The sequence below is a fragment of the Capsicum annuum genome, chromosome 8 (assembly GCF_002878395.1).
Source record: "Capsicum annuum cultivar UCD-10X-F1 chromosome 8, UCD10Xv1.1, whole genome shotgun sequence".
Taxonomy (NCBI): Eukaryota; Viridiplantae; Streptophyta; class Magnoliopsida; order Solanales; family Solanaceae; genus Capsicum; species Capsicum annuum.
The window spans coordinates 172,875,492-172,899,692 of NC_061118.1; the positions used below are offsets into that span (position 1 = coordinate 172,875,492).

The 24,201-nt window shown below is 36.6% G+C and overlaps 1 protein-coding gene across 3 annotated transcripts; it reads left to right on the forward strand.

Annotated features, from left to right (window-relative positions):
- The first annotated feature begins 8,541 nt into the window (after nucleotides 1-8,541).
- LOC107840614 (alanine--tRNA ligase, chloroplastic/mitochondrial) lies at nucleotides 8,542-22,962 on the forward strand. Of its 3 annotated transcripts, XM_047395252.1 has the most exons (14): nucleotides 8,612-8,871; nucleotides 9,099-9,146; nucleotides 15,300-15,416; nucleotides 15,516-15,718; nucleotides 16,640-16,818; nucleotides 17,715-17,793; nucleotides 18,406-18,540; nucleotides 18,701-18,850; nucleotides 19,086-19,196; nucleotides 19,299-20,216; nucleotides 20,427-20,699; nucleotides 20,957-21,166; nucleotides 21,672-21,829; nucleotides 22,235-22,962. In XM_047395252.1, the coding sequence occupies exons 1-14, from the start codon at nucleotides 8,772-8,774 to the stop codon at nucleotides 22,560-22,562; spliced, it is 3,009 nt and encodes a 1,002-aa protein (XP_047251208.1). In that variant the 5' UTR covers nucleotides 8,612-8,771; the 3' UTR covers nucleotides 22,563-22,962. The 3 variants fall into 3 exon arrangements, with proteins under 3 accessions (XP_016540015.1, XP_047251208.1, XP_016540018.1); XM_016684529.2 differs by lacking the exon at nucleotides 9,099-9,146 and having other exon boundaries at nucleotides 8,542-8,871; XM_016684532.2 differs by lacking the exons at nucleotides 8,612-8,871; nucleotides 9,099-9,146 and having other exon boundaries at nucleotides 15,496-15,718.
- Nucleotides 22,963-24,201: the final 1,239 nt, after the last annotated feature.

The window sequence follows — 24,201 nt, forward strand, 5'->3', positions numbered from 1 at the left end:
ATTAAATTAGCAAGTTTTCGATTTTGAATCTTCTGAATCATTTATTGAGTTTCATTTAGCGAGTTCCATTAAATTATAACCATTAAGGAATTTTCCGAGTTCCATACATGAAATTTAATTCGGAATCTTTCCATTAATTATAACCATTAATCTTTCCGAATTATAATTCCGAGTTCGAATCCATTTATAATTTCGAGTTCAAATTATAAATGAAACTCGAAAAATTCGGAAAAATCTTTCTATTAATTATAACCATTAATCTTTTCATTAATTCGAAAAGATTCTGAGTTCCATACATGAAATTTTTTTTTTCATGATATTTCGAGTTCCATTAAGAAGAAAGAAGAATGAAAAAATAAATAAAAAATATAAAACTTTAAATAATTATAAAATTAAGGGGCTGTTTGGCAAAAAAAAAAAGAGTTTTAAAACGTTTTTAACACTGTTCACGCGCTCAATGCGCGTGAATCACACGCAGTGTGCCAAGTGGCAGATATATGCCATTAAACTATGACAAAAAAAAGTCTGGGGGTAATAGGACCCCCACAAAGTTCAGTATGCTCAACTGGTAATTCGGTCAAACTTCAGGTATTTTCGTGGGTATTATCCCTTTGTTTTAATTAAAATTTAAATTTGAAATCTTTTTATTTTTTGGGAGATTAAAAATTAAATTTAAATTGAAAGTCAGTGATAGTGAATATTGAAAAAAAATAGTGAATTTCGCTTAAAAAAATTAAACTTTTTGTGAATTTGTTAAAAATATTCAAATTTAAAAATCAAAAATTTATCATGTTTGTATATATGAATTTAATGTTAAAAATTTAAATTAGTTGGAGAAGAATTTTAATTATTTGGAATGAATTTGATGTTTAATTTGTGAGTAAAAATAAAAACATGATTATTCAAATTTTTCTGCAATTTATAAATCTTTCTTATTTAATTAAATTAATTTTAATATTTAATTAATTATGTAGCATTATAAAAATAACTTGGAATTTAATGTAATACTTTTTTTTTAAATGACGTGGCAGATGTGTCAGGTGAGGCAGACGTGGCAGCTGACGTGAGGGAGAGTGTGTTACACTCATCAAAAAAGGGTTTAAAATGTTGTTTTTTAGTGAGTTCAGGGGTACAGATAACAAACATATATGTTGAAGTGTCCAACCTATAAAACTGTAAATTAACTTTATCTCAAATAATTTAAAACAATTATTTTTTTTTAAATCATGAGATTTAATTTGGGACGGATTGATAAATACTTATCCACGGGTGAAATTGAAGTCCAAGCTAGTCCTCCCTTGTCCTTTCGTGCCTACTCAATTATTCTCCGTCCATTTTTTGCATTTCAATTATAATAATTCGACCTCCAATTATGACGCAATATATATTCCTAAAACCCCAATTCTCTATATCATTTCAGAAAATTAATACATATTACTTATGAGAGTCCCAAAAACCTAGTCTTTTTTTGCTTACTAATTTATTTTTGACCTTTTATTAATTTATTTTCTCCGTTCCAAATAATTCCCATATTTTTAGTGTAATAAAATTTTCCAAAATTATGGAGCGCAATTTGTCTCTTTTCCGTATTTTTATTTAGAAAGCATAAGAGAGAATAAAACAATTTTCTCAATTAACTGCCAAATATAAAATAGTGTTACTACAATTAACAATGTTGTATAGAGATTTTCGTTAAGAAATCACAAAGGAAACGATTTCAATTTACAATTTGAATAATAATTCTATAAAAATTTTCTGGTTTTGTTCTTATAGATTCCTGCGATATTTTGCTGATCTCTTGTGAATATGATTATATAACTAAAATAACATTGCACTACAAAACTAGATTTTCCAAGAAAAAATCATTGCCGAGTAAATTTCATATTTAACACCTCCCGGATAATGTTACATTTCTTTTAATGCCGGATAGTGTACTTTGTGCGTGCCTTATCTTACTGTTTTCGTACGGTTGCTTTGTTCGTCTGTTTTTCGGTTTGGGACTTTGTTTTGATTTTTGAGTAGTGACTGGAGGGGTCGATGGTGGAATGGGGTCATGTCCGAGGGGGTTGGGGGTGAGGGCTGTTTTGGGAGGGGGTGAGGAGGGGAGGGCGGGGGTGGGTAGGGTATAGGTCGGGAATTAGGGCTGGGTCGGTGAGGGGTGTTAGAGGTAGGCGAGAGGCGAGAGAAGATAGGTTGAGGGTAGGGTCTTGGAACATTGGGACCCTTCAAGGTAAGTTCGTAGAGTTGGTGAAGATTTTTAAGAAGAGGAGGATTAATATTGCGTGTGTCCTGGAAACTAGGTGGGCAGGATCTAAGGCTAGGGATGTGGATGGGTACAAGCTATGGTACTGAGGGAGTGAGAGGCGTCGGAATGGAGTCGGTATCTTAGTGGATGAGGAGCTTAGAGGACAAGTGGTGGAGGTTAAGTGGGCCAGTGATAGGCTGATGAAGATTAAGTTGGTCATTGGGGTTTTTACCCTGCATGTGTGTAGTGTTTATGCGCCGCAAATGGGCTTGGAAGAGGAGGTGAAGGTGCAATTTTGGGAGGATTTAGATGAGGTGGTGAGAAGCATGCCTAGCTCGGAGAAGATTGTCATAACAAGGGACTTCAATAGGCATATTGGGGTCTTACCAGGAGGCTATGACGATGTGCATTTTGGTGTTAGAAATGGTAAGGGAGCTACTCTGTTGTATTTTTTTGAGGGCCTTTGGGCTGGTGGTAGTGAATTCGTGTTTTCTGAAGAAGGAGAATCACCTGATTACCTTCCGAAGCGTGATAACCAAGACTCAAATTGACTTTTTGCTGCTTAGAAAGGGGGATAGAGTGTTATATAAGGACTGTAAAGTCATTCCGAGTGAGCAACTTTCGACCCAACATAGGCTTCTAGTGATAGACTTGTCTATCAAGAAGAGCAAGAAGAGAAGGGCCAGGGAGTAGGGGTGGGCATGATATGGTATATACCGAATTACCATACCGAACCAAAATTTTTGATACCATGATTTTTGGTATTATGGTATTTGGTATGGTATATGGTATATATTTTAATTTTTTTTGGTATATGATATGGTATGTGGTATTTACAAATGGCATACTGAAATACCGAATATCATACCGACGTATATATAGTTACATAAGTAACTTTTATATATATATATATATATATATATACACAAAAAAAAAATACTTAGTATTAGTATAAAAATATTTAGTCTTTGAACTTTCGCTACTCTATCTTAATTGAAATGTCTTTTTGGTGTAATTGGCTAATAAAAAAAATTATTTGTACTTCTTTTTTAATATTTCTACATGTGTAATGCATTTTTATGATACAATTAAGACATGCTTTTGAAAAGTCAAAGTAATAATACTCTAGTATACGAGTATATATTGTCAAAGTTAAACAAACTATGGTTACCGATTACCATACCACAAAATATCGAAGCCAAACGTCAAAATACCGAACCATACCGAATTAATATGGTATGGTAATGGTATAATATTTTTAAAAACCGAACACCAAAATTACCTTACCAAAATTTTAAATATTGTACCATACCATACCATGCTCACCCCTAACGGGGAGGGTCGACCTAGAATTAAGTGGGGTGGCTTGACGCCAGTTAGTGCACTGGAGATAGGGGAAAAGGTGGCGGGTTTGGGGGTGTGGGAGTACAGAGGGGACATGGATGTTATGTGGGATAGGGCTGCCAGCTGCATCGCGAAGACTGCTAAGGAAGTGTTGGGTGTTTTGAGTGGTCGGGCAGGACGTCATAAGGGGGACTGGTGGTGGAATGAAGAAGTGAAGAAGAAAGTGAAGATCAAGAAGAAGACGTATGTTAAGTTGATTGAGAGTAAAGATGAAGAGGAGAAATGAGTGAATAGGGAGGTCTACAAAGTAGCAATGAAGGAGGCTAAGTTAGCAGTTATGACTTCTAAGTCAGCAGCATTCGAGAGCTTATATGCGGGGTTAGAGGAGAAAGACGGAGAAAAGATGTTGTATAGGCTTTCTAAGGCAGGAAAATGAGGGAGGTCGTGACCTCGATCAAGTGAAGTGCATTAAGGGGGAGAATGGTAGTGTTTTGGTGGAGGATGTTCACATTAAGAAGAGATGGCAGGAGTACTTTCATAGACTTTTGAACGAGGAAGGGGACAGAGGCATTGAGTTAGAGGAGCTAGAGCATTCGGAGGAGAGTCGTGATTTTAGTTACTATAGGCGTTTCAAGGTTGGGGAGGTCAGAGAGGCTATTCATAGGATGCGGAGGGGTAAGGCGACGGGGCCTGATGAGATTCCGGTGGATTTTTGGAAGTATGCTGGTGGGGTAGGTTTAAGGTGGTTGATTGATTTGTTTAACAACATCTTCAAGACTGGGAGAATGCCCGAGGCTTGGAGATGGAGTACGATGATTTCGTTATATAAAAACATGGGTGACAATTAGAGTTGTAACAACTATATGGGTATTAAGCTGTTGAGTTACACTATGAAGATTTAGGAGAGAGTATTTGAGCGGAGGTTGAGGAGGGACATGTACGTTTCAGAGAATCAGTTTGAATTTATGCTTGGTCGCTTGACGACAGGGGCAATCCACTTGGTGAGGAGATTGGTGGAGCGGTATAGAGAAAGGAAGAGGAACTTATATTTGGTGTTCATCAGCCTGAAAAAGGTGTATGATAAAGTCCGATGGAGGTTCTTTGGAGATGCTTGGAGGTGAGAGGGGTCCCGATGGAGTACATTAGAGCTATGAAGGATATGTACAATGGAGGAAAGACCAGGGTGAGGACGGTGGAAGGAGACTCAGAGCATTTTTCGATTAAGACAAGGTTGCATCAGGGATCGACTCTAAGTCCGTTCCTATTTGCGCCGGTGATGGGTGTATTGACGCGAAGTATTTAAGGCGAGGTGCCTTGGTGTAATTATTTACGGATGATGTAGTGCTTATTGATGGGGGGAGGGTGAATGACAAATTGGAGGTTTGGAGGCAAACCCTTGAGTCTAAGGGGTTCAGGTTGAGTAGGTCCAAGACGGAGTATTTGGAATGCAAGTTTAGTGACTTGAGGCAGGAGGACGAAGTGGTGGTGAGGTTAGACTCCCAAAATGTTTGTAAAAGGGCTAGTTTCAAGTATCTTGGGTCTATGATTCAGGGGAATAGTGAGATTGATAAGGATGTCGCTAAACGTATTGGAGCAGGTTGTATGAAATGGAGGCTCGCCTCGGGAGTGTTGTACGATAAGAAGGTGCCCCTTAAGCTTAATGCAACTTCTATAAAGTGGCAGTCTGTCCGGCCATGTTGTATGGAGCGAAGTGTTGGTCAGTCAAGCACTCCCTCATTCAAAAATTGAAGGTAGCGGAAATGAGGATGTTGCGTTGGATGTGTGGGCTTACTAGAGGGGACAGAGTTAGGAACGAGATTATCCAGGAGAAGGTGGGAGTGGCTTCGGTGGAAGACAAGATGCGGGAAGGAAGACTGAGATGGGTTGGGCATGTGATAAGGAGGGGCGCGAATGCCCCAGTTCGTAGTTGTGAGAGGCTAGCGTTGGATGGCTTTAGGACAAGTAGATGTAGGCCGAAGAAATTCTGGAGGGAGGTGATTAAACATGACATGGAGCAACTGCAGCTTACTGCGGACATGACCCTAAATAGAAAGGTGTGGAGGTCGCGGATAAGGGTAGAAGGCTAGTGTGAGTCTGTGGGTTGTAGCTAACAGTCAGGAGAGACTTTGTGTAGCCGGGTTAGTAATCCTAGGACTGTGTACACAGGTGTCTTTGGTTTGTGAGTGTATGTTGCTACTAGGTGGGTGTCCTATTCTTTATTTCTTAGTTCCTCTTTGATTTCTATTTTATCATTTCTTACTCCTTATTTCTGTTATGTCATCCATTCTCTTGTTTAGTATTCTTTATCTTGAGCCGGGGGTCTATCGGAAACAACCTCTCTACTTCGGAGGTAGCGGTATGGACCGCGTACATCTTATCCTCCTCAGACCCGACTTTATGAGAATATACTGAATTTGTTGTTGTTGTCTCTCTGTATAATGTATTGGCATTCATCCTAGTAGATCGGCCATTTAAAGCACAAAAAGATAAGGTGTTGACCATAGAGTTGATGCTACGTTTGGTGTACCAAAGGTGGTTTCTTACCTCCCATTTAATGATTATCTTTTACCAAGTTATTAATTCAAACAATATTTCAACTTTTGACATAGGTAGGACTACGATTTGATAGTGTTATGGGTGTGCAGCTGGTTAGTTAAAGTCGTATTCGTAATTGGAAAAAAAGAAAAGAAATTACAATAATAACAAAGTCAATAATAATTAATTGTGGTGTGGATGTGGAGTGCTCTGGCAATAGACAATTCTTGAGCTAATTGAATGTTGATATGAAAGGAGATGTACGTACGTGTTGGAATAATAGTAAAAATTGCTCCATCTTTAATCAAATAATATGTCACATTAGATTAAAAATTCAATATATATTAAAGTTCTTTTTGATAGAAGTATAAAAGATTGTAATTATGATTCGTTCAAGATACAGATCAAAATTAATTGAACTAAATAGTTTCCTTGAAAGATATATAGTGAGACCTTCAAATTTCAATATTCATTCAATAAGGTAGTAAATTAAAAGTGCAACTATTTTATTTTTTTCGGATTTGGTCGTAAGATAAAAAGAAAGATAGTTGAGAAAAGATAAGCAGATTCAAAACACGACCCAAGAGGTTAGCTATGGTAATCCGCAACCGCTACAATCTCGATATGTTAGAACTTTTGTCTTTCGGGTGAACATTTTATATGCATTGGGTAAATCTCCTACTGTGCAATAATTTATAAATCATACAGAGAATGTAAATCACACTAAATAAGTCTCGTGCGACAGGCTCGACTCAAAAGTCATTAAGAACCCAACTTTTTAATAGACGTGTATTCTATATCAATTAATAGCATATTTATATAAAAAAAAAATGTTAAAATGATATATATAAAGTTTTCCGCTTTAAAGTGAATATTTTTTGTTAAAATTTAAACAAACAACGTCAGCTAGCTAGAACCATTAAACAACGGCAACGCAATATTCACGTGACAAGCACGTGACACCAACAAAAACTGAAAAAAGTGTTGTGAGTGCAGGTTAGTAGAAGTCGTATTCGCAGTCGTTGAATCAGAAAATGCAATAAGTCAAAGAAAGAATCATAATAGTCGTGTGAAATGTTGACTAGCAGAGGAAATGAAATTGGATAAGATTATATTTTCAAAGCAAGGTTGAAAAAAATATATGCAAAGTTAACAAAGGTTTCGAAAGCCACATGGTAAGGGCAATCAACAGACGAAGTTTACATACGTACCGTACTTTTAATGTCAAACAATATATCAAGTTATATGATCTTACAATAATATAACTAGTATATTTTCATAAAGCGAGGAAAGAGCGTACATAATTCATATCACTATCTTAAATAAAATAATAAAACTGTTTCCGAAAGACCCCGACTCACCACATCAAGTTATATGTTCTTGAGAAAAGAAAAAAGAATATATTAGTTAATCAGAATAATCAATAAATAATAAAAGATAATCACAGTACTTTTGCATGACATCAGGATTCAAGCATGCCTACGTTTAATATTTCATCACGATTACAATCTGCCTATATTCAATGCGAACTCACTATATAATTAATGAATAAAAACTTGGAAAATACTAGGAAACAGTGTTCACAACAGTCTGAACAATTTTATGCTACATAGACCAACAAAAATAAGGTTTAAATTTTTAAAAACTTTCACCTAGTATTCCAAAGCAATAATTACAAGAAGCATGTCCCATAAATTAAGAATGGATTATTTGTTCATATATTTTTTTAAAAATAACATAAACATACACCTTAACTTACTATATTTGCACAAATTTTCACTCTTACAAAATAATTATAAAAATCGCATCTAACTATGTACCTTTGTTGAATGTATAGGAAGTTAATTATGTATCTTAACAGATACAAAGTTAGAAAAAATATATCGGGAGCTAATTATGCATCTTTATAAAGAAAAAAATGTATTTTCGTTGAATGTATTATGTATCTCGACAAATTCAAAATAAAAACAAATGTATCGAGAGCTAATTATGTATCTCTAAAGACTCAAAATTAAAATTTTTAATAATTATATAAAATATCAAAATTTTCTGTAGTCAACTCCAAATTATCGGATTTTATATTATTTGTCCCATATTATTTCTCCATGATAAATGAGACTTGAGATTAGTGTTCATGGACTTTAAATCGGGTGGGCTTTAGCTGGGGAAGTAGAACGATTTCCTTTCAAGGGAAAATTCAGAAATCACATACTTATCCCTTTAATTATAAGTTACATAATATATCAAGTTGTATTTTGTATTTTTACAAATTGTTACAACAAAAATACCAATAGATATGATTTATACTGCCCTTATGATCGATATGTATTTTGTATTTTTGTAAACTGTTGCTAAAAAAATACAAATACAGATATATATGCTATAAAATGTAATTTTTACATAAAAGTATTGTTATTTTTTTTTGTAATCTATTTTTTCCTTTCCTTTTTAGGCCCAAATCCGGTGTCCAGTCAACGTTAACCGGGTTAGCGGGGGGACTTTGGACAATCCAATGGAAAGGATTCATGTGGATGTGTCATACGCCACACCCACAAAGGCTTTATCTCTCTCAGTGGGTGCAGTGAACCAACTTACATAACTGTCAATTTGAAACGAAGCGCACACAATACAGTGGCCAGTACTCTCCATGACAAGCCTCAACTTTCCTTATTGTTCCTGCAGGGACTCTCCACTCCTATTTCCCACTTCACCCTTCCAATCTAAACCTTTTCTTCCCTCCTCAAAAGGTAATCCTTTTTTCTACTTACCCGCTTTTCATGTTGGCAGGAGCTTCAATTTTTTCTTTTAATAATTCATCATTAGTTCCCCTACTTTTCTTTATTTGATTGTTTTTATACTGCTATCTATGTCAGAAACTACAAATTGAATTACAGGGTATATAGTGGTTTCTAAGAAGTATGTATCAAGGGATAGAGTGACAATGGTAGGACTATTTTCCTTCTTTTTTTTTCAGACGTTGGTATCTCTGGCCGGCTTGTACTCACCTCGACTATTCGACTAGGTACCTGCTATCTCCCACAATCACAAGTACCGGATAGCTCTGTCTCTGTCTGCCAAACTTTAGGCAGATAGGAAGAAATTACTTGTTTTTTGCCTCCTATTGGAATTGAACATAGTGTCTGATGCAATAACAAGTAATTGAGTGGAGTTTGTTAATCTAGGAGTAGAATACTCGAAGAAGATGAGACTGAACTCAGGGCTTTAGCCGAGAAAAATCAGAGAAGAGAGAATTTAGGGAGAAACTGAATGTTGTATTATCTGAATGAATGTTACAATTGAATACATCAGAGTATTTATAATGCTCACATAGCTAAGATCAGTTACACTTAGTAGCTTAACAACCAACTATCTAACAACTAAGTAACTAACTTGTGAACAGAGTAGTAACTAATTCCGTAACTGCACAGTAATAACTGTCTTTTAAATTTTCTGCACTGCTGCAACTGCTTCTTGTCACTTGCTTACTCTTTTCTTCTCAGCATTGTATCAATACCCCCTGCTAAAGTAGATCCTTGACCTCAAGGATGAAATGTAGGTAACCTATGCATCAATTCAGACTCAAGTTCCCAAGTAGCTTGTGAATCTGCAATGTCTGACCCCTTCACTAGAACTTGACCAACAACTCTATTACCTCTCTTAATCAACCTTCTATCTAGTAGCTTCAGGTTGAGGACAGTGTGGACTTGACAGCTGAATAACAGGAGGATGGTGAATGCGGGAAGGAACTTCATGACACTTCTTTAATTGAGAAACATGAAAGACTGGGTGAATGAGAACATCAGAAGGAAGCAACAACCTGTAAGCTACTGCACCAACCTTAGCATCAACAACATAGGCGCCATAGTACTTGGCAGCTAGCTTAGGACTTGTCTATAGGGTTGAAGTTTCAAGCAGACCCAATCACCAATCGCAAATGATCTCTCCGACTTGTGTTTATCAGCAATGTCCTTCATCCTTTGCTGAGCCCTGTGCATATGGAACCTCAACAACTCTATAACAGCTTCTCTAGCAGCCAAGGATCTGTTAACCATCTCAATAGAGGCTTCTCCAGTCAAGTAGGGAAGATGAATGGGAGGGTTCTGACCATATAAAGCTTCATAAGGTGTGCACTTAATAGCAGTGTGATAGGTGGTATTATACCACCATTCAGCCAATGGCAAGTAAGAGCACCAATCCTTAGGATTGTCAGAGCAAAAACACCTTAAGTACGTCTCCATGGTTCTATTCAACACCTCTGTTTGACCATCAGTTTGAGGATGGTATGCAGTAGATCTCTGTAGCTGAACCCCTTGTAAATTGAATAATTCTTCCCAAAAACTACTAAGAAAGATAAGATCTCTATCACTTGTTAGTGTGTTGGGCATACCATGCAGTTTGAAGATGTTGTCAAGGAAACATTGAGCAACCGACTGAGCTATGTATGGGTGTGCTAAGGGCAAAAAATGACCATACTTGCTCAGTCTATCTACTACCACTAAAATCACCTCTTTTCCTTTGGATTTAGGCAACCCCTCAACAAAATCCAAACAGATATCTGTCCAAACACCATCAGGTACAGGTAAGGGTTGCAGCAGTCCTGGACTTGCAGCCACATCATATTTGTGCCTCTGGCAAATATCACATCTATTAACAAAGTTCCTGGTGTCATGCATCAAGTCTTTCCAATAGAACAAAGATTTGAGCCTTTTAATGGTGGCATCCATGCCAGAGTGCTCCCCTTGAGTAGAGTCATGCCATAGTGAGATAATATCCTTTTTGAGCTGCTCGTCATTACCAACCACTAACCTTCCCTTCCACCTCAACTGATTGTTAAGGAAAGTGAAAGATTCATAAGGTGAACGCTGAACTCTAGCAATGATATCTTGTAAGTGTTGATCAGTGGTCCAAGAATGTCTAATTCTATCCAATAAATCACCATGAGGACCTAACACAGAGATTGCTAACATCTCAGCATCAGGTAACCTGGATAAAGCATCAACATCTTTATTTTCCACCCCTTTTTTATACTCAATACCAAAATCAAATGCCATTAACTTGGATATGCAAGCCCCTTGAAATTTAGTATGAATAGACTGATTCAGTAAGTATTTGAGTGCTTTCTGGTCAGTTTTGACAATAAACCTTCTGCCTAACAAATGGTGAGACCATTTAGAGACCGCAAATAGCAAAGCCAATAGCTCTCTATCATAAACACTCATAGCTCGATGTTTAGGTGCTAAAGATTTGCTAATGTAAGCAAGTGGATGCCCTTCTTGCATCAACACAGCTCCAATACCCTTACCACTAGCATCTATTTCAACCACAAAAGTTAAAGCATAATCAGGCATAGCTAACACAGGAGCAGAGACCAAGGCACTTTTAAGCTCCTCAAATGCTCTGGTAGCATCCTCAGTACATAAAAATCCATCCTTCTTGAGAAGGTCATGCAATGATCTGCAAATAGCACCAAAACCTTTTATAAATCTTCGGTAATATCCTGCTAAACCAATAAAACCCCTCAGCTATTTAAGATTCCTAGGAATAGGCCATTGTTGAACAACTTGTATCTTCTTAGGATCTGTTGCTACACCCTGTGCACTAATTACATGGCCTAAGTATTCAACTGTAGGAACTCCAAACTCACACTTGGACATTTTGGCGTACAACTGATGGTGAACCATAAGCTCAAACACCTCCTGAACATCAGTAATATGAGATGACATAGATTTGCTAAAGATTAAGATATCATCAAAGAAAACCAACACAGACTTTCTTAATAAGGGCTTGAAAACAACATTCATTAAGCTCTGGAAAGAAGAAGGAGCATTGGTTAATTACTAAAAATTCATAATGTCCTTCATGAGTTTTGATGGCTGTCTTGTGTGTGTCACTATCAAGCATTCTAAGCTGGTGATATCCAGCTCTCAAATCTATTTTTGAAAACACAGATGCACCACATAATTCATCCAACAAATCTTCAATGATAGGAATAGGAAATTTGTCTTTGATTGTCAACTGATTTAACTCTCTACAATCTACACATAATCTCCATGTACTATCTTTCTTCCCAACTAACACCACAGGAGAAGCATAGGGGCTAGTACTATGCTGAATTACTCCTTGATCAAGCATTTCCTGAACAAGCTTTTCAATAATGTCCTTCACACCAGGATATCTATATGGTCTTTTATTGACTGGAATTGCAGAATCTATAAGAGGTATGTATTCTATGATCAAAGGAACCTCTATGAGGTGGTAATGTAGTTGGAGGTTCAAAAATGATAGAAAACTGATGTACGAGGGTAGACAACTCAGGATGTATCTCAGTACCTTGTGTAGCTTGAATGTTGTAGCAATAAGTATTAGAAACTGCAATATCAATGATATCCATCAGAACTGAGCCTCATATTCTCCGAGTAAGGAACTAGCTTTTGAAGATTTAAGCTGACTAGTTGCTCTTCTCAACACATGCTTCTTCTCTTGGTATCTGAACTCTATAGTCCTATTTTTGAAGTCAAAAAGAATTCTACCAAGAGTGTTTAGCCACTGCACACCCAATACAATATCCACATTTCCCAATGGCAACCACAGAAAGTCGGATGCAAAAGTAGTACCCTGAAGTAACCACTGCAGGTTCTTACAAATAGAAGTAGTTTGCACCTGTCTGTCATCAGCTACACTAACAGACTGTACAGAAATATCACAAGCCTTGCACCCTAGCTTCTTAGCCATTTCCTGATCTATGAAGTTGTGGGTGCTCCCAGTGTCAATTAAGACCTGCAAGGGCCTTTTGCCATGATAGCCAGTTACCTTAATAGTTTGATAACCATTGACACCTGTGAAAGCCTGTAATGAAATAGTCATGAGTTCATCAACATCTTGGGCACACTGAATACCTTCTTCCAACACCTCATCACCTTCCCACTCCAAGGTTGCATTCTCATCTACTAACTCCACCATGAACAATTGCTTATTGGCTCTACAATTGTGACCAACAACATACTTGTCATCACAAAAGAAACACAAGCCTTTAGCCCTTTTAGCATTCATTTCTGCAGTAGTCAATCTTCTGAATTTATTTGGTTTGGATATAGCAGGCTGATAGGTATTTTTCTGATGGTTATTGGTTTTAAAAGAAGGTGGATTGGGTAGAATTGCAGTACCCCCATTTTGTATTGCCTTTAATCCCCAAGAATTAGCTTGTGCTTCAAATACCTCTTCCTGCAACCTAGAATTTTATAGACCTGTGATAATTTTTTTGGTGCTTGAATCTTAACACCCAGATAGCAACTTATAGCATTTTCATTTGAAAGATTAACTGCAGTCAACAATCTATCAAATTCGGCCTAGTAAGCCTTAACACTACCAGTTTGCCTGAGGTTTTTCAATGCTTCCGTTGGATCCTCAAATCCATCCCCAAACCTCTCATTCAAGGCTAAAACATACTCAGTCCATGAGATATCATTAGAGGAAGGCCGGGAATTCATATATGATCTATGCCAAGCAATAGCATCACCATCTAAATGAATTGAGGCTACTTTAACCCTTTGTTCAAAAGGAATTTCTTCCTTAGAAAAAACTTGATCAACTTTGTACAACCAAGTACGCAAATCAGAACCAGAAAAAAGGGGGAATTTCAGCTTAGAATATCGAGTAAAGAATTCGCCATTACCTCCAATTGCATTGCCAGTTCCATGGAATTCCTTATTCCTTCCTTCAGGTTTGCATACCTACTGGGCAACTTCTGATAGTTGAAGATTCAGCTCTTCCTTGGTCCTTATCTTTTTCCTTCGACACCATGGATCCACGGGTTTCCTTGATCCCTAACAGCTCCTTATCAGCTTGAATGTTTCTCTCATAAATGCTCGACATTCCCTCCATTAATTTCTGCAACTGATCTTGAATCAGAGAGAGCTTGCCTTCCATTTCTTCAGTCGATTTATTTGGGTTTTTATCGCGAGCTACCATGATTGATTGAGCCGAGAATCAGTGGCTTTGATACCAGTTGATGCAATAACAAGTAATTGAGTGGAGTTGTTAATCTAGGAGTAGAATACTCGAAGAAGATGAAACTGAACTCAGGGCTTTAGCTGAGAAAAATCAGAGAAGAGAGAATTTAGGGAGAAACTGAATGTTGTATTATCTGAATGTATGTTACAATTGAATACATCAGAGTATTTATAATGCTCACTTAGCTAAGATCGGTTACACTTAGTAGCTTAACAACCAACTATCTAACAACAAAGTAACTAACTTGTGAACAGAGTAGTAACTAATTCCGTAACTGCACAGTAATAACTGTCTTTCAAATTTTCTGCACTGCTGCAACTGCTTCTTGTTACTTGCTTACTCTTTTCTTCTCAGCATAGTATCAGTGTCCAACATTTGTACCCGCTGCATTAACCGCTAGGTCACGCCCTTTAGTGCAAAGATATTTATGGCTTTGTTATCACTTTCCTTTGACATAGCTGGAAAAGTAAGACACATGCTTTTTGGTTCAATCAATTTCTTTGTCTCCGCAATGAACAGTATGTTTGTAACAATAGGAATACAAATTTTAAATTCTAATCAATCAGGCGTACTGTGCCAGTTCCTTTGGATACTATAGTATTAGGTAATTTCTCTTGACACTTTATCTACACTATTTTGAAAAAAAATAGTACATGAGGATTTTCATATATAAATAAATTTCTAAAATCAAAATCAATCAATTGAAATTTTAAAAATGTAGTTGGTTTAGGTAATCGTAGAATTTTTAATATGTCCTTAATGATTAAATAAAACTCATGAGTTTTCCTTTTGAAACTGATAAGTCATGTTTTAAGGAAATTCTCTTCCCCTCTTAAAATTTTGCCATTTTTCGTTTAACCGTTTGTGGATGATAGTTTTTCCAGTTTTTTTCTTAAAGACATTTTGGTTGTGTGCACCAAGAATTTGAATTTGAGATCCATATATCACATATGTAGGTTACTCAAATAGCTTGGGAATCGTTTCAAACTCGCATACTTTTGTCTCCTATATAACATTAACACAATTTGGAAGGTTTTTATTTCTGAAAGAATTTCTTTTTGAAAGATTTACCCGATTTGATTGTTCAATCAACCACAAACTTTTGAAAATATGAAAGGTTTTTGTTCTTCTAGGTTCAACTATTAAGCCACCAAGTTGAATGCAGGTTATAGGTGTTCTTCAGGCCTGATTGTTCGGATCCAGACCTTAATTTATGCAAATAGTTTATCCCATGGACGAGCTAGTATAAAGGGGCCAAGAGAAGTACAGTTTGCTGCAAAAGGTATATCCATTCTTTTGTTGATAACATGAACTTCTTTCTCTTGTCAGCTTTCATTTTGGGAAGTATATAAATTTTATAGGCCCTCATTTTCACCTTCAGCACAACCTGCGACCGAAGAACTTGTGGAAGATAAGTTAGGGGATCCCCAGACAAGTGGCGACGCTATTCGTCAGCACTTCCTTGACTTTTATGCTGCAAGAGGTCACAAGGTTCTTCCAAGTTCTTCTCTTGTCCCAGATGATCCGACAGTTCTATTGACAATTGCAGGAATGCTTCAGTTTAAGCCTATATTCCTTGGAAAGGTTCTACATGAGATTCTTCGACTTTTTAAGTCTTGGTTCACTTCTACTAACATCCAATTGATGAAAAGCATTCCATTGAAAGTTAGCTATACTTTATCAGCAGTGAATTTCTATTTCTCCATATGTCTGTCAAAACTTTCTAGGACATCAAGCAAATGTGTCTATGACATACATATGCTTGTATCTGAAGTTCCTATTTACCATTACTTGATCCACAAAGTTGTGAATATCAAGCATTCCAGTTCTTTTTGCTTAAGTTTTTTTTTTCCAGTAGTTTTCTCATAAAACTCTTTCAATGAAGGTTCAGGAACATGTTTCATTCAAAATCCCTTCTTCTCTTCACAATTCTTTAACAAAAAGACAGTTGTTCAACCAAAGTTCGAAACTTTCTTTTCCAAGAAGTATCTGTAAGAAATTTTGCAGAAGCTTTCAAATGACTTTTTAATTCAGAAGGCATTTTTGAAAGCTTTGACTGAGCACTAATGATAAGCATGGAATCACTTGCTGTGTGTGGCATGTGTGGTCTCTTAAATAGTAAATTTGACACACATATCTTGGTTATTCTTATTCATATTTGCAAGTATCTTGTTGCGCTTAAATTTCTTTGAACAGAAGAAACCTTCTATTCCATCCATTTCAAATTGAGTGCTTCTTTTGATTTTATGAGGTTAGGCTAAACTTTTTATTGTTATTACTTGTATCATTTTTTAATCTTTTTGAAAAACAAATGAGAGTAGTAATACTCTATATGCAAAAATAAAAATCTACATGAAAATTTTGAACATAAAACATCATTGGTTTCTTACTAACTAAATTCATGTGATTCTCTTTCCTTATTTTACTATTGGTGCTGATATTAAGTTGTGGAATTGTATGGATATTTCTATTTGACTTTATGAAATGCTTGTCTACATTATTCAGGTTCCCAGGGAAGTGCCTAGTGCAGCTACTTCTCAGAAATGCATCCGAACAAATGATATTGAAAATGTGGGTCGAACATCCCGACATCAAACATTCTTTGAGATGCTTGGAAATTTTAGTTTTGGAGATTATTTTAAGAAGGAAGCTATTAAATGGGCATGGGAGCTCTCCACCTCTGAGTACGATAAGTCGTGTTTATGCAGTCTCATAATCAGCTACTTTGTGTGCTATTCGTTTGAAGTATGATGATACCATGTATCCAAGTATTCAGCATATTTTCTGCATATATAGACCCCTTCTCAAGAATTAGAAGATTAGAAATTTAGAATGCCATAAATTTTTGAGACAAATGCATCTAAAACGTTGTTATATGACGGTTTCAGGCTTATAATTAAGGACGGAAATGAACTTGGCTGTTTGTTAATGACTTTTTTTTATTCAAATAGAGACCTTTTAACAACCAATTAAAAAGTTTTATTACCCTTCAAGCAAATGTGAAATAGAGTGCCTTACAGCAGAGGCCTTACTGTCAAACTACACAAGTGTATACTCTTTTGATTAGCTGCTTAGGTTCTACCTTTCGTATTCTTATGCGAGTCTAATATATTAATCCATTTAACAGGCCCATTTGGGTCAATATTTCTAGCCATTATAATGGAGTGAGTGATGGCCGGATGTATGAAAGATAAGTGCTACATCTGCATATATGTTCTGGTTGCCACCTCTTGAACGTATAGCCTGCATCTCCTGGAAATACTTCAATAAACCTTTCTATATTATGCATTTTGATGTAGAAATAACTGCATATATCTGGCTCTTTCCTGCACGAGACTCAAATATGAGTAGAACACATCTTATAAGAGAATGGCCAAACATACTCTGGTGATTACACTTCTGAATAACTGACCATATAATTGCTAAATCTTATTTTCCATCACATTTTTTAACCTTCTTGCTGCTTCATCTCTTAAGAAAACACAACATTTACATCCATCTATGCAAACATATGCATAGTTTTACCAATTCTGTTCTTTGCACTGAAAACAGCTGACTGTCAAATAGTCTTTGCCTGCAGATATGGACTCCCAGCTGATAGATTATGGATTAGTGTTTACCAAGATGATGATGAAACTTTTGCATTATGGCATGATGAGGTACACACTTAAAGATTTGTCTGATGAGTTATATTAGTGAAGTGGTAACATCAAAACCTCGTGCAATTAACTAGATATGTATGGTAGGGATCTGGTAAATAAATGCTGGAGCACGACTTTCTGTTTAGACCGAACAGAAGTGTATTTTCCAGTGAAGAGAAGCGTATCAGACAGCTAAAATACTCTATTTAAGGGGTCCTAAAATATGTTTACTGTGTTCATAGTATGAACTGCCAATGTATCATCAATCTTAGATGAGTTTCAAGGCTGAAAAATATGTCTGCCCCATTATGGCTTAGGTTCCATGGGGATAACTCAGTTAATGATTTTTGACAAGTTAGACGAACACAATTTTCTGTTCAATAACCTCAGTTTAACACTTTCACTCAAAGAAACCTCTTCTACTTTGGAGTGCGTGCTGCAAAATAGGAGAAGTCTGTTGCAATCAAGTTTTCAGAATAACTGCGTGTAGTTCAACATTAGATCTTAAATGAAATATCTTTGACCTTATCTCGGTCTTCTACCCTCTAACCTTCAATACTTACAGATTGCACTCTACTATGAGAACCCAAGTAGAGGTGCTCACACAGTAATCCTTGTTTCGTGCTGCAGCTAGGTGTTCCTAAGGAAAGAATAAAAAGACTTGGAGAAGATGACAACTTCTGGACAAGTGGAGTTACTGGTCCCTGTGGTCCATGCTCTGAACTTTATTACGATTTCCATCCTGAGAGGGGCACTTCCAATGTTGTAAGTATGACTGGTTTAACATGCACTTTTGCCCTTTCATTTTCATTTCATTTCATGTCCAGGTGAGGTGTTTACACAATTTCGTCTTTTTGTTTTCCTTTTGTTTTGCTTTTTTATTTGCTCCTCTTCATTCTGTCTAACCCTGTGGTCGAAATATCAGGATCTTGGAGATGATACGAGATTTATAGAGTTCTACAACCTTGTTTTTATGCAATACAATAAGAAGGATGATGGTTCGCTTGAGCCTTTAAAGCAAAAGAATATAGATACTGGACTTGGTTTAGAGCGTGTGGCCAGGATTCTGCAGAAGGTAATCGTGAGACAACAACATTTCTGAATGACTATAGGAACAAATTAGGTATCGGATCTCTCTTTTCTTTTGCTACTGGCTTTTGTGGCAAAGAAAACCTCCCATCATTTTGGATTTACGATAATTTTGCCTCATATACTATTTTCATGGCATCAGAATCTAGTCAATCCCCCCCCTCTTCCCAAACGAATCCCAAAAATAAGGATTAACGTGGAGGTTCTCTTCATATTGACAGGTTCCCAACAATTACGAAACCGACTTAATATTTCCCATCATAGAGAAGGCTGCAGAATTGGCAAATGTCTCATATGCTCTTGCAGATGATTCTACAAAAACAAAGCTTAAAGTACGTTGCAACTGAAAAATTATAATATTTGTACAAGTCTTTTGTTTATGAACTGATTTACCTTCCAATATGTTAAAAGCCTTCTAATTCTGATCAATCCAGATAATTGGAGATCACATGCGTGCAGTTGTTTATCTGATAACTGATGGTGTCAACCCATCAAATATTGGAAGGGGATATGTGGTACGTCGCCTCATTAGAAGGGTTGTTAGAACAGGCAGATTACTGGGTGTAAAGGGAGATGGAATGGGTGACCGTCAAGGAGCATTTTTGCCAATTCTTGCCAAAAAAGTGATTGAACTAAGCACCAATATAGATGCTGATGTGAAGACAAGATCATCCCGCATATTTGAGGAACTGCGAAGGGAGGAGCTTCGTTTTGTCTTGACTTTAGAAAGGGGAGAAAAACTTCTTGAACAGATGCTGGCAGATGCATTATTAAATACTCGGGGAACTGGGACTGCACCCTGTTTGTCGGGCAAGGATGCATTCATATTGTATGACACCTATGGATTTCCAGTGGAGATAACAAAGGAAGTTGCTGATGAACGTGGAATTAGTATAGATATGAATAGCTTTGACATAGAAATGGAGAAGCAAAGACAGCTATCTCAGGCTGCACATGATACAGTTAAACTAGCAGTTGAAAATGGTGCAAATCTTGCTGAAGATATCCCTGATACTGAGTTTCTTGGTTACAATACTCTCCATTCCAAGGCACTGGTTGAGGGTTTGTTGGTAAATGGTAGTCCCGTAGCACAAGTCTCCAAAGGAAGTGACGTCGAAATTTTGCTGAACAGGACTCCATTTTATGCCGAGTCGGGAGGCCAAATTGGGGATAACGGCTTTCTATACCTGAAGGAGGCTGAAAATGAACCGAAAGCTCTTGTAGAGATAAAAGATGTCCAAAAATCTATGGGTAATATATTTGTCCACAAAGGGACAGTTACAGAAGGTACTATAGAGGTTGGCCGAGAAGTAGAAGCTGCTGTTGATCCAAACTTGAGACAACGTGCTAAGGTATTATGCTGTAAATGTAGAAAATGAATGGATATGCATCATATTGAGGAAAGAAACTATTGATATGCGATTCTCTAGTAGCATGGATTCCTGAGTCATTTGTTTTAGCCTCGCTTTTGCACTTCAATTTTTGTTGATCTTAGCCATTTGTCTCCAGAAAATTTGTGGTCTAATAAGTTATATTTATTCTTATGCTGTGCTTCCTTTCAGGTTCACCATACTGCTACTCATTTACTTCAATCAGCACTCAAAAGGGTAATTGGTCAGGAAACATCTCAAGCAGGATCAATGGTTGCTTTTGATCGTCTTAGATTTGACTTTAACTTCCATCGACCTCTTCAAGACAAGGAACTCGTTGAAATCGAAGGTTTGATCAACCAATGGATCGGTGATGGCACGATTCTGGAAACAAAAGTCATGTCTTTGACTGATGCAAAAGGTGCTGGGGCCATTGCAATGTTTGGAGAAAAATATGGAGAACAGGTGGGGATACTTACCATTTTATGTTAAGAATGTGATGATTATAGAACAAGGGAGATTCTTCTGGCTGCTATCTTTTTGCTAATTTATGCTATGAAAGCTGATATGGAGCAACCAACAGTCCTTTTTATGAGTAGGTGGGAAATAGAAATTAAACTGTACGCCAGTCCATTCTGAGGATTGTCTGATAGTGAGATTTTAACCATGTATTAAAGTTCAACTTGTTCGATTCTTGTCTTCCCTAATGAAAAACTATATAGGTACGCGTAGTCGAGGTTCCTGGCGTATCAATGGAATTATGTGGTGGCACCCATGTCAGCAATACTGCTGAGATACGTGGCTTCAAAATCATATCAGAGCAGGGAATTGCATCAGGAATTAGGCGAATTGAAGCTGTAGCCGGAGATGCTTTCATTGAGTATGTCCTTACTAGAGATAACTGCATGAAGCAGCTATGCTCCACTCTCAAAGTAAGGCTCCATGAACTCCTTTGCAGTGGAAGATTTCTTCTATATTTTTCTTGTTCAACATGTTATTGGGGATAACACTGTGGCTATAATAACTGCAAGTGAATCAAGCAAGGCTTCAAGGAAAATTGTTCCTCAAGAAAATAATTTTTGGAGAACAAATATTAGGAAAAGATCGCGTGGATCAATTTTTTGATAATATTTGTTGCAACTTCTGTATTAATTTTTCTGAAAATATTTTTTTGTTGTTTCTGCAAAGTGTTTTGATTTGATTCTCGAAACCACACATTTGCTTCCATTAAGTCGGTTTCGATTTTTGGAAAGTGTTTCTGAAATTTTCCTGAAAACTAGGCAAGTTACCTGAAGACAAATTGTTTGGTTCTTTCTATATAAATAATGTTATTAGACTATTAAAAAAGTTACTTTTGTACATCTAAATTGTCTAGTGGTAACAGCTCTTGTACTTTTGATTAATTCTACGGTATTGAAGTAAAATCATATATTGAAGGTAAAAGCGGAAGAAGTGACTGGCAGGGTAGATGCACTTTTGGAAGAACTACGATTGACAAGAAATGAAGTTTCAGCTGCTCGGGCGAAAGCAGCAATCTATAAAGCATCAACACTTAGTAGCAGAGCATCTACAATCGGAACTTCAAGAAGTATTAGGTAACCAAATTTTGTTTATAACCACTGTTCTTGTAAAGAAGAGTTCATATTTTTCCGATTCAAGTACCTGTCGATAGACTCTTTTTCTAATTCCTTTGTTTATGTTGGAAGTTGTAACATATGGAGTAATATCTCAAACAAAAGACGCATAAATTTTTTTTTGCAATTCTTATCCTGTGAAATCAGCACATATATGCGTGTGGACTAATCTTGCTCAGTCATTGATATGGTTCTACGCCGTCTTGCATCTTAAAAGTTACTGCTGGTGTGACTTTGGGCTACAACTTACAAAAGAAGTAGATGAAACGTCCTCTGCTCTTTGATCTTTGGGTTTATTTTCTTAAATGTCATCAGTAAGTATCAGCGCTCTAGTTCTTCTAACTTGTTACAGCTGATGTTTTCTAGGCTCCTAGTTGAGTCCATGGATGACGTTGATGCAGATTCACTCAAGAGTGCTGCAGAATATCTGGTGGATTCATTGAAGGATCCAGCAGCTGTGGTTCTGGGATCATGCCCAGGAGAAGGAAAGGTTAGCCTCGTTGTTGCTCTAACACCTGGAGTTGTTGATCTTGGAATTAAAGCCGGTGAAATTATAAAGCCTCTAGCTAAATCATGTGGTGGTGGAGGGGGTGGTCGGCCTAATTTTGCTCAGGCAGGTGGGAGGAAACCAGAGAACTTGCTAAGCGCTCTTGAAGAAGCTCGTGAACAGCTTAAGAATCTGCTCGAAAAATGATGCTTTCATGAGTTTTCAGTTGGTGAAGCAGCACTGAAGTCCTTATGTATCGATCTTTGAAGTAAGTAGCTCTTGCCACATGCGATGCAAAGTGTCTGCTTCCATCACAACATTTCCGCATGCAACTACTTCACTCTCACTATCTCTCCTGTCATATGTTCCTTAGTTTTTCTTTGTCTCATTTATGTGGTTAGAATTTTAGCTACACTGGGTAGGAGAGGACGGAGTGTTGTAAAAGGGATTATATACAGTATCAACCAATACACTTGTAGAAATAGGGTCTGATCAAATGAACCTCCGTGTTCTCTTTGTTACAAATGATTTTACAAAGATTGCTTTAACTGTCATTGTAATAATGATCAATTTGGACCCGAAATGGAAATTGTTCGCGTTTACTATATATGAAATTTGTCTCTACTTTGTGTTTGAAAGGTCCATCTGTTTCTCTGTGTGGTTGCCAGACTCAGTATCAGAATTTGAACTTTATGGATTCGGGATGCCACTGAACTCACTGACTATTTGAGTTAATGGGTTTGAAATTTAATATTTATATACATATTTAGTAGATTTTATAACACATATTACAAGGACTAGCTGTGCTGAAAAAGAAATCCTAAATATCAGATTTGATTCTTCTGCCAATCCATCTATGATCTCCTGGAGAATATATTATAGTGTTCCATATTCTTATTAGTGATAAAACTATGTGATGTTGGGCTGGTGGTACTAGCCGTTAAGGATGGACAGCAAAGAGAACGTTCTGTGCCAGTTCTTGTACTTCACACAAGAAGCATATCTGCGACTACTAATGGTTTGTCATGAACACCAGCTAAGCTATCTTGGTTTGCCATGTGACATTACATTCAATACACCCTCTGTTCAATTCTACTTGTCTAAAATGAACTTTCCACTCCCTCAAGAAATAACAAATGAAGTGCAAATTATTTGTAAAATAAGTAGTTGACGTTAAAGATAAAACATGAAAGAAAGAAAAAAATCACTTGATATGTTAATGTACTAAGGTGGACAAATAAAGGTGAGAAAAATTATCTTTTTATGCCACGGACAAATAAAATTATCTCTTGATATGCTAATGTAGCATATGTTTCATTTGGCAAATGCCGACTTACATTCTCTTTAAGAAAATATTTATTATGAGTTTACTTTACTAAATTAACCTTATTAATTACGTGTTGAATATTTTATGTATTCATTCATCTAATGGTAGGAGTAGTATTAAAATAAAATAAAAACTTTTAAAATAATTAATTTTAGTGAGGATACCAAGTAAAATTAACCGAGGGAACAGTACTATAAGGCATTTGACATGTGGTGGCTTATTTAATGGATTTTGTATTTATACGTGATCTTTGGTCAATCCCTGGTTTTTTGAACTCTGCTAGATTAAATTCTGTATTGAAGGTACAAAGTCAAAAATTTTTAGTTAAAAGAAGATGACGCCATTGGTCAAGGTAGGCTGCTTGATGATCCAATGGGTGCAGTGAAATATGTGATTCTGTTATCCGCAAAAATTCGTAGAATTAAAATCCCTGGGGAATATGAAGTTGCTCATTTTGGTGCTCTAATTTTGAGAATAATAAAATATGATAATTTTGAGAAATAGGATAAAGCCTCGAAC

What these genes read in the sequence shown, in the direction of transcription:
- LOC107840614 (XM_047395252.1), top strand. Translation starts at nt 8,772, where the DNA reads ATGACAAGCCTCAACTTTCCTTATTGTTCCTGCAGGGACTCTCCACTC. An exon ending in TTGCATTATGGCATGATGAG is followed by an intron (nt 17,794 to 18,405) that starts GTACACACTTAA and finishes TTCGTGCTGCAG; the next exon opens with CTAGGTGTTCCTAAGGAAAG. An exon ending in AGCTATGCTCCACTCTCAAA is followed by an intron (nt 21,167 to 21,671) that starts GTAAGGCTCCAT and finishes CATATATTGAAG; the next exon opens with GTAAAAGCGGAAGAAGTGAC.